Below are 9964 nucleotides of genomic sequence, written 5' to 3' on the forward strand. Positions count from 1 at the left end.
CATGCAACTGCCGGAGAGACCTTGGGTCAGTCATAACTCTGTCAGAGGCTGTTCTGGAAAGAGCAGCTTCTGTCAGAGCTCTCAGCCCCACCTATCTCACAGCATGTCTATTGTGGTGAGGGGAAGGGAAAGGAGATTCTGAGACTCCTTTGGGTAGTGAAGGGTGGGGTATAAATCCAATCTCTTCTTCTTAGTTGTCATGTTGAGCAATACTCTGTGGTGCTTCTTTGACCAGGAAATGAAAAATTGCCCTAGAGACTCCTGTGGTGTTATAGATGCCTCTAGAGTGCATGTCTGTTCCTGTGGGAAGGGTGTTCTTTATGACAAGTGGAGGCTCTTTTGTACCTCCAGCAAGACTGTTGTCTGTGTCTTGTTGGACCATGCCCAGCTAGTTATCATTTATGGGCTTATTTCTTTTTTTAAAAAGCCTAATTAACCCCCTGAGTTTCAGTGGATGTTTAGCAGAAATCAGATTGCAGCTTCCATTTAATAATCTATCAGTTAGATGCTTAGTGAGAAAATACATTCTCAATGGAAAGATGCATCCTCAGAAGTGCAAGGAGTTTGTGAGGTTTTCTAAAAATGGTGTAAATGAGCCAAGTCAGACTGTTCATAGACCCTGAGAGATTCCAGTGTATATTTCCTTCTATACACTATGAAATCTCTATTATGCAAGTTTCAAAATGAATTGCTAGTTGCAATAATTTATTACCAGCTGCCAGTTTTTAATCTAACCTTAATAAGAATTTTATTTTAAAGATTTAAACTTTTTTTTAAAAATCCTTGGTTCTTACTATGATTGTAGAATTGCCCCATGACTTCCTTCTTTGCCTATAGCAACATGTGTCATTTTTTCCAAATAAGCTACAAAGACATTTGAAAAAACTTGTTTCTTATCTTTAACATTTTAGAACATCAGACTGTTAGCTGAGATACAAAATGCTCAACTCATTCTAGCATTCAACTCAAGTGTAATGTGATAAGAGAACTGAGATGAAGTAGTGGCAGTTTCAGAAATATGACCCATAAAACATTGGAGCCTGTTGAGTTTCTCAATGGCTGTAAATTTTGTGAATTGCTGTTATAGAATGGAGATCTTTTCTTCATTAGGCAACTGTTCCCTGCCAAACCTATAATGCTTATGCCCCTCAATTAACTCTTCAGTTTTCTGCTTTATAGTTACTACTACTATCTGAACTGGGAGTTCAGTTCAGATGTTGAAACTGTTACCCTGCTTCACTTGGCTGGACAAGGGGGTGGCACCATATCATTTAATCACTGAAAACAATTGCTGTCTGAAGTCAAATAAATGCTGGCTGAAGTGGAATATGGTTGGTATCCATAATCCTATGCATATGTTCAAAGTGTAGTGCAGGTGTGTTCTATGGTGAGTGGCAGTGGATGGTTTTTTTGTACATAAACACTTGCCTTTTACTTTATATATCATAGTAAGCACAAGTTTTATATGCAGAAATGGAAAGCTATAAAGTAGCATATATAGAATATCTCTGCTTGTCAATTGTTGTAAGCTGTTTTATATTCTTCAGCTAAAATGTACAACATGAATAGCATGGAGTATGGCAATTGAATCAAATCTATTTCCCACAGCTGTTTGCTGAATCACAGCCTCCACTTGTCATAAAGAAGGCTTTGGAGCAGCTGTGTAAAGCTAGCTAGGCTGTGTATATCAGAAGCCTGTCAGACTTCATGACAGACCTAGTCTGAGGCTTTATTAATGTCTTTTGCTTGGGGCAAGAAACGTTTATATATAATATTTAGGTGGAGCTGTGCTTGTGAAGGTTTACAATCTACAAGAGAAAATGGGAAGAAGGAAGTGATGGTGAAATTATATTGCTTAGTATTTCTAAAATGACATGAATTTTCCAGTACAAATATCTGTCCAATGCTGTCTTGCTACACTAGTTTGATAAGTTTCTGGTAATACAAACAAGGCAGGAATAAACTGTCAAAGCAGACTAGATCTTCCAGGCCTCCAGTAGCAATATTAATTTTATTTAAAATGTTATTATGTTGCCTTTCCACCCAAATAGGGGTCCCAAGGTAGCAAGCACCAAAACATTAAAACATTTAAGACATTCAAACAACATTTAAAAGAGTATAAATAAAATATGTAAACAATCCAATACAAACAAATAAACACATTACAACCAGGGAGAAGTTACATTAACAGTTATTGGGGACTATACCAAACCAAACAGTCTTCATTTGCTAATGGAAGAGAATGACAGGAGACAGATGAAACTCAAAACTTGGGTGCCATGACCATGAAAGTCTTTCTTGGGTTGCCAACAGTGGCACCTGGAGCAGAGCTTCTGAAGATGAGAGAAGTAGATGGGTAGTTTCATGAGGGAGAAGACATTTCTTCAAGTATGCTGGCCCCAAGCCATAAAGGGCATCAAAGGTCAATATCAGTACCATAAACTGAGCCCAGAAGCAAACCAGGAGCTTGTGTAGATGGAATGGCAGGAGCAAGATGTTCCCTACAACCCACTCCAGGCAATATCCTGGCTGCAGCATTCTGTTTCAAATGAAGTCTGCAAACCCTTTTCAAGAGTAGCCCCACACAGGATACATCACAGTAATCTAGTCATGCAGCACAATGGCAAGATTTTTCCTGCCCAAGAAGGGGCCACAGATGGCTCACTAGCCAAGGCTGGTGAAAGTCAGCCCTAGCCACCACTGCTAGCCGGTTATCTGATAGGAGGCCTGGGCAGTTTAGCACCCCCTCAAGCTATGAACCCGTTGCTTTAGGGAGAGTGCAACCCCATCCATCCAAAATAGGAGGTGTTCCAATTAGGTCAAACCTTCCCCCCTCCCTCAGTAGCACTTCTGTTTTTTCAGACTAAGGGTGCAATCACATTAGAGATTTAGGGCAGCAGTATCAAAGCTCTGAAAAAGCTGGTTCTCTTTTATCTGGCATTCACACAGTCCCCACCCTGCTGGCAGGAGAGATACAGGTTGTATACACACAAGAGGAGCATTCAGATTGCTCATGCACATGCTGGGTGGGTGCGGGTGTAGCAGATGTCTGGCCATTCAGACATCGATCGAGCACATTAAATCTGGATGGGAGGAGTGGCTAGATTGGACCAAAATCTTGTGTTTCAGTTTGTTAGCCCCCATCTTTTCCAAAACTGCCTCCAGGCACTTGTTTATGGTTTCTACAGCCTCTCAGGGATCTGCTGGAAGCATCAGACAGAGCTGAGCATCATTCTCATATTGGTGATAGGTAACCAATACTCCCTCTAAGCTGCGAAGTCTTGTGAGCAAAAATTCTGTTTTGTGAGCTACTGGCATTAAAGTTCCTCATCAAAGGCTCCTTAGTAAGCTCGAGAGTCATGGAGTAAAAGGACAGGACCTCTTGTAGATCAAAAACTGGCTAATTAATAGGAAGCAGAGAGTGAGTATACATGGGCAGTCTTCGCAGTGGAGGACGGTAAGCAGTGGGGTGCCGCAGGGCTCAGTACTGGGTCCCATGCTCTTTAACTTGTTCATAAATGATTTGGAGTTGAGAGTAAGCAGTGAAGTGGCCGAGTTTGTGGATGACACTAAATTGTTCAGGGTGGTAAGAACCAGAGAGGATTGTGAGGAACTCCAAACGGATCTGTTGAGGCTGGGTGAGTGGGCGTCAACGTGGCAGATGAGGTTCAGTGTGGCCAAGTGCAAAGTAATGCACATTGGGGCCAAGAATCCCAGCTACAAATACAAGTTGATGGGGTGTGAACTGGCAGAAACTGACCAAGAGAGAGCTCTTGGGGTTGTGGTAGATAACTCACTGAAAATGTCAAGACAGTGTGCGATTGCATTGCAATAAAAAAGGCCAACACCATGCTGGGTATTATTAGGAAGGGAATTGAAAACAAATCAGCCAGTATCATAATGTCCCTGTATAAATCGATGGTGCGGTCTCATTTGGAATACTGTGTGCAATTCTGGTCACCGCACCTCAAAAAGGATATTATAGAAGTGCAGGAAAGGGCAACTAGAATGATTACAGGTTTGGAACACTTTCCCTATGAAGAAAGGTTAAAACACTTGGGGCTCTTTAGTTTGGAGAAACGTGGACTGCGGGGTGACATGATAGAGGTTTACAAGATTATGCATGGGATGGAGAAGGTAGAGAAAGAAGTACTTTTCTCCCTTTCTCACAATACAAGAACTCGTGGGCATTCGATGAAATTGCTGAGCAGTCGGGTTAGAACGGATAAAAGGAGGTACTTCTTCACCCAAAGGGTGATTAACATGTGGAATTCACTACCACAGGAGGTGGTGGCAGCTACAAGCATAGCCAGCTTCAAGAGGGGGTTAGATAAAAATATGGAGCAGAGGTCCATCTGTGGCTATTAGCCACAATGTGTATATATTTATATATATATATATAAAATTTTGGCCACTGTGTGATACAGAGTGTTGGACTGAATGGGCCATTGGCCTGATCCAACATGGCTTCTCTTATGTTCTTACTGCATAAATTAGTTTGTTCTAGGCAGGGGTCATTTTGTAGGTGGTGGAGCTCATCCAGGGATTCTTATGCAGCTGCACCTACTATTCAATGGACAGGGTGGGAAGGAGGAAGTGGAACTCTCAGAAAGGTTCAGGAGCTGTGCTCCTGTGAGTTCCTGCTGAATCTGAAGCCTGGTTCTAGGGGCCATTTTTCCTGAGCTAGGACAAAAATGTGTGAGCCAGAGGCTTAAAAACAGCTTAGAAGGAACACTGGTTGTAACTTAGACCAGCACTCCACCTCTCCCAGCAGCTTTAAGTAGATGTTGAAAAGCATGGGTATGGGGCAAAGACAGATACTTGTAGAACCCTAGCACTGCACTCTGAAACCTATCTTTGAGGAAGAAACAAAGTCACTGCAGCACAGTGCTTCTGAATCCAAAAGGTGGTCCAAGATACTACTGACAGATGATATCAAAAGTTGCTGAGAGGTCCAGGAGAATTAACAGGGTTACATACTTCCCTATCCATCTCTCTGTGCAGGTCATCCACTAGGGCAACCAAGGTCATTTTAGTCCCATGCCCAGATTTAAATGGATCTAAATAATCAATTCAGGAATACCTGAAGTTGCTTAGCTACCACTTTTTCAGGCACCTTGCTCAAGATTGGTACATTTGAGATTGTGTGATAGTTATTCAACTGTCTCAGGTTTAGATTAGGTTTCTTGAGGGACAAACCATCACTGTTTGCTTCAAACCTTCCTCTTTAGGGAGGCATTTACTCCCTGAGTCACCTGTGCCACCCCCCCCCCCTGGGATTTTAGCAGCCATGAGCAGAATCTCCTAGTATCCTGCTGTCTCACATACTGAGAGTATGCACCAAACATTGAAAAGGCGATGTTCTTTGACAACTTTTGAATTAGAAAGGTGCTGTCTTCCAAACTAGGAACTTGATTGGCATGCGATGGTTAATTTTATATAAGAACCTTAAGTATATTACTATGCCTCTTTGGGGAATTGATGCAAAAACATATTGAAAGTAGCTTACGGAAGATAACATGTAACATTGAAAACATTTTACATGCAGTAACGCTGAGCAGAAGTGAGGGTAGGGAGAGGGCTTGGGCTTAAGCGTCTGCCATTATCGATGCTACACCGGGAGAGAGCGGGGTTTGGGGAGGGGAAGGGCCTCAACATAGTACAATGCCATAAAGTCCACCCTTCAAAGCAGCCATTTTCTCCAGGGGAGCTGATCTCTGCCAGCCGAAGATCAGTAAAAGCGGAAGATCTCCAGGCCCCACCTGGATGCTGGCAACCCTAGATCGGACTCCTTTTTGAAGTAAACGTCCTCAAATAATGTCCAATGAGCAAGGATCTGTGGGACGTTTCTCAATAGGCTAACTAACAGTTTCGCTTTAGGATTGAACGTCATTTAGAGAGCAGCAGGTCAACCCACGTCCGTCTTTTGCCTCCCGAAGGGGCCAATTTGCCGCCCATTTTAAATCGCCGTGCCTTTCCCGCCAATTCTGGTCTGCTCGGTTCTGTGGGATCCCTGCTGCTTTAAAAGAACCTTTTGCCACTTTAGTTCCCTCTTTTGATGACTGATATCCGTATTAATCCCGCACTACGTTAGGCCTGACACCCACTGTGAACTTAACCTGATTACTCTTTGGACTGGATCTCGTTTTGCTCTTCGAACCCCCCCTCCCCCTTTCTGTTGTGCATATATTATTGGCCTGATGGATTTACACTCCGTGCATCTGATGATGCGGGAAAGTTTATGATACAGTGAATTTTGCTAGTTGTTAATGAGCTACTGGATTCCTCTGCTCTGCACTGACGGAATGAAAAATTGTCATTTCTACTTCGCTTCAAATTCTCTGCCTTTCCCGAAGCTCAACTCGCCCAGCCCTTCACCCCATCCTGCCCTCTCCTGGGGGGTCCAGTCTCTCTAAGCCCCGCCCCTTTCCGCCCTGCTCCGTTCGACCTTCCCTCCTATCCCCCTAAGTTCGATGAGGGAAAAGCCGGTTATTGTAGATGCGAAGAGGAGTCATCGATGGCGTTCCCCTTCCTGCTCCGGCGCAGGAACCCTGTTCTTATCTGCCGCCGCCGCCGGCGTTGCTGCTCTTGCCTCTGTCGCCCTCCGCCGTGAGGCGAGGCCTTCAGCCCCTTCGCCCCCTGAGGGAGAATGGGGGTGGACAGCGCCGTGGGAGGAGCTTTCCTGTGGCTTATGCTGGCGTGGGGACTCTTCCTGAGCCAGGCAGTTGGCCAGACACCTCCCCAGGGCTTCAGGCTCGTCTCCTATGAAGTGTTCATCCCCAAGAGGCTAGTGCTGCGGCGGGGGAGAGTACCCCAGGACCTGACCTACCTGCTGGAGATTGAAGGGAAGAGCCTGGTGGTGCACCTCAGGCAGAAGAGGGGCTTGATCCCTAAACACTTCCCGGTCTTCACCTACAGCGAGGAGGGAGAGCTCCAGGTGGATTACCCGTTTGTCCGTGCTGACTGTTTCTACCATGGCTTTGTAGAAGGCAGGCCTTCCTCACTGGTGGCCCTCAGTTCTTGCTCAGGAGGACTCCGGGGTCTCCTGCTGGTGGAAAGTAAGACCTATGAAATTGAGCCTGTCCCAGCATCTGTTACCTTTCAGCACGTGGTGTATCTCTGGGATGAAAAGGAGCCTGCTGTTCACATGAGGTGTGGGCTAACAGAGGAAGAGCAAAATCGCCAAATATCTGTGATGCAAAACACAGAGAATATAGTAGCTAAAATTTCTCCGGGAAGAGTCTGGTGGTCAAACACCAGGTACGCAAAGGTGGCAGTTGTAGTGGAACATGAACGATATGTCCAGTTTGGCAGAAATGAAACTGTTGTTGTTATGCAGGTGCTGGAAGCCATTCATATAGCAGATTCATTATATAAGGCGCTTGGTGTGCATGTAGCCATGGTTGGACTGGAGATTTGGTCTCAAAAGAATCTCATAGAAATTAACGAAAGTTTAGATGAATTGCTTGACATTTTCAATGCTTGGAGAAAAAAGACACTAGTTCAGCATCTAAGGCATGACCTTGGCCACTTATTTGTATATAAGCATTTTGGAGTTAAACTTGGATTATCATTTGTAGGAACAGTGTGTGATCCCATTTGGGCATCTGCTGTTGAAATATTTATTACTTCTAGCTTGTTTTCATTCTCTATAACATTTGCTCATCAGTTGGGCCATAACCTTGGCATGCAACATGATGAGAAATACTGTACTTGTAATCAGCGTTCTTGCATTATGACTACATCACAGAGTATCACAAGCAAGTTTAGCAATTGCAGTTATAACGGTTATTCTAATCTGATAAATAGTGGAAGGAAACAATGTCTACTGATTCCACTGGAACATGAGAAACTGTATGAACTCAAAAATTGTGGCAATAAGGTGGTAGAGAGTGGAGAACAATGTGACTGTGGGTCACCACTTCATTGTAAATCAGATGTGTGTTGCCAGCCTAATTGCATGTTCCATTCAGGAGCCAATTGTGCAATTGGAACATGCTGTGCAAACTGTCAGTTTCTTCCAGCTGGAACAGATTGTAGGAAAAGGACTAGCATCTGTGATCTTCCTGAATACTGCACTGGAATTTCTGAGTGGTGTCCTGAAGATGTTTATGTACAGGATGGTACTCCATGCCATGACAATGCCTTCTGCTATCATGGAAAATGCTCTACTCACAACCACCTGTGCAAAATGATGTTTGGCAAGCAAGCAACAGTTGCCCCATTAGGCTGTTTCAGAGAAGTAAATACTCGAGGTGACCGCTTTGGCAATTGTGGAATTATTCGGGCTAATGTTTATAAGAAATGTGAAAACAGCAATATCTTGTGTGGCAAAATTCAGTGTATTAACATTAATGAAGTTCCTAATTTGAATGAGAATAGCAGTGTAATTCAGACTCCTCTGAATTCAAACTTCTGCTGGGGTACAGCTTACCACAGTGGTACAGATGATATTGGAGTAGTGAGAGATGGCACACAATGCGGCAATGACATGATATGTATTAATAGGGAATGCATCAAGGTGTCCCTTCTGAACTATGATTGTAATCAAACAAAATGTCACAACAGAGGAGTATGTAACTCTCATAAAAATTGTCATTGTAACTATGGCTGGGCCCCTCCATATTGTCTAACTGAAGGTTATGGTGGTAGCATTGATAGTGGACCCCCTCCACCCAAGAGTGGCAATGTAGGAATGACAAGTGCTGTAACAATCCTTTCTGTTTCTGCTGCTGGTGTTCTTGGTACTGGGATTAGTATTTTATAAGGGATTTCACTGGTGAAATTGTTTAAATTACTACTGTATTTTGCCTGCCAAAATGTCAGATGACAAATTCTTGGTAAGTGTTCGTATAAGGACACACGTAGTGTCAAACGTGACATAATGGAAGAGGGGATAATGAGCATACGGAGAGGCTGTTTATTCAGTGCTAACTATAACACAGATAATGCAATTTTTTTTGTACAGTAGATGGGCCTTACAATTTTTAATAAGTTGTCCCTCTGTAGTTTTCAGGCCTATCAGTTTAGGAAAAGGCTTGGGACACCCAGAAAGTGATGTCTGAGGATGCTTTCAATACAGTGCCTGTTGTGATACAGCATGATTATTGCAGAGTGTCACATACACATAGCAGTGCTCCTTCTCTTTAATAGCCTCTGGCTGGTAGATTATTTGCAGATCATTTGAAAGCAGCACAAACAGTGGTTCTATGGATTAAAATACAAAAAGAAATTCTCTGTTCTCTGTAAGGAGGAATCCTTGTTGCTGACCAAGCATGTTGGCAATAACCAAACAGGGTCATTTTTGGCCTGATATTTTTAGTCCACAAGATAGCTCTTGAAATTATTCCGATGTATATACCAGCTTCAAAGTGTGGTGTTGTAGCTGGACACTTACAAGTTGGTTAAGTCAAATTCTTGAGCAGCTTGATCCCAGTTTCATCTTCAATTAAATTATGTCTATAACCCATTCTGATAAAATATTTTCATATAAACATCCACAGGAATCTTTCTAAATTTTCATTTGATTGGGAGCAAAATTTTACATGAACCAACATTTTTTGACTGTCAGTGAAAAAGGCTTGGGAAAGTTAAAGCAGTAAAGAAATTCAGAGGCAAACTTTAGAGGGTGTATTTATACAGAATAATGAATAATTTTACTAATTATAATAATGACAATAATGTTGGCTTCCTTGTGTATATAAAATTCTTTAGAGGGAGGTAAAGCAGCTCAAAATTGCATATTCAGTACCCACATTCAAGATTTGTGTACATACAATCAGCAATAGGTTTTGTCAGAAGTTTCAATCACTAAAGCAAACACTACACAGAGACGTTCCATAGATAATCCAGTGTATATTAATCCTGGTAGATCGATTGCTAGGTTGTGTCTTTAATTAATCTGTGCAAATGTATTTCATCTAGTGAGGCTTTATATGTTTCTACGTACAGTATCATGTCTATG

At 42.8% G+C, this 9964-nt stretch overlaps 1 protein-coding gene across 1 annotated transcript; it reads left to right on the forward strand.

The window, feature by feature from the left end:
• The first annotated feature begins 6649 nt into the window (after positions 1-6649).
• On the forward strand, positions 6650-8845 carry LOC132589827 (disintegrin and metalloproteinase domain-containing protein 20-like). Its single transcript, XM_060262570.1, has one exon. The coding sequence runs from the start codon at positions 6650-6652 to the stop codon at positions 8765-8767; it is 2118 nt and encodes a 705-aa protein (XP_060118553.1). The 3' UTR covers positions 8768-8845.
• The last annotated feature ends 1119 nt before the right edge of the window (positions 8846-9964 follow it).

The sequence above is a fragment of the Heteronotia binoei genome, chromosome 21 (genome assembly GCF_032191835.1).
Source record: "Heteronotia binoei isolate CCM8104 ecotype False Entrance Well chromosome 21, APGP_CSIRO_Hbin_v1, whole genome shotgun sequence".
Classification (NCBI taxonomy): Eukaryota; Metazoa; Chordata; class Lepidosauria; order Squamata; family Gekkonidae; genus Heteronotia; species Heteronotia binoei.

Excerpts from the sequence above, each read along its gene's own strand:
- LOC132589827 (XM_060262570.1), top strand. The coding sequence starts at position 6,650 with ATGGGGGTGGACAGCGCCGTGGGAGGAGCTTTCCTGTGGCTTATGCTG.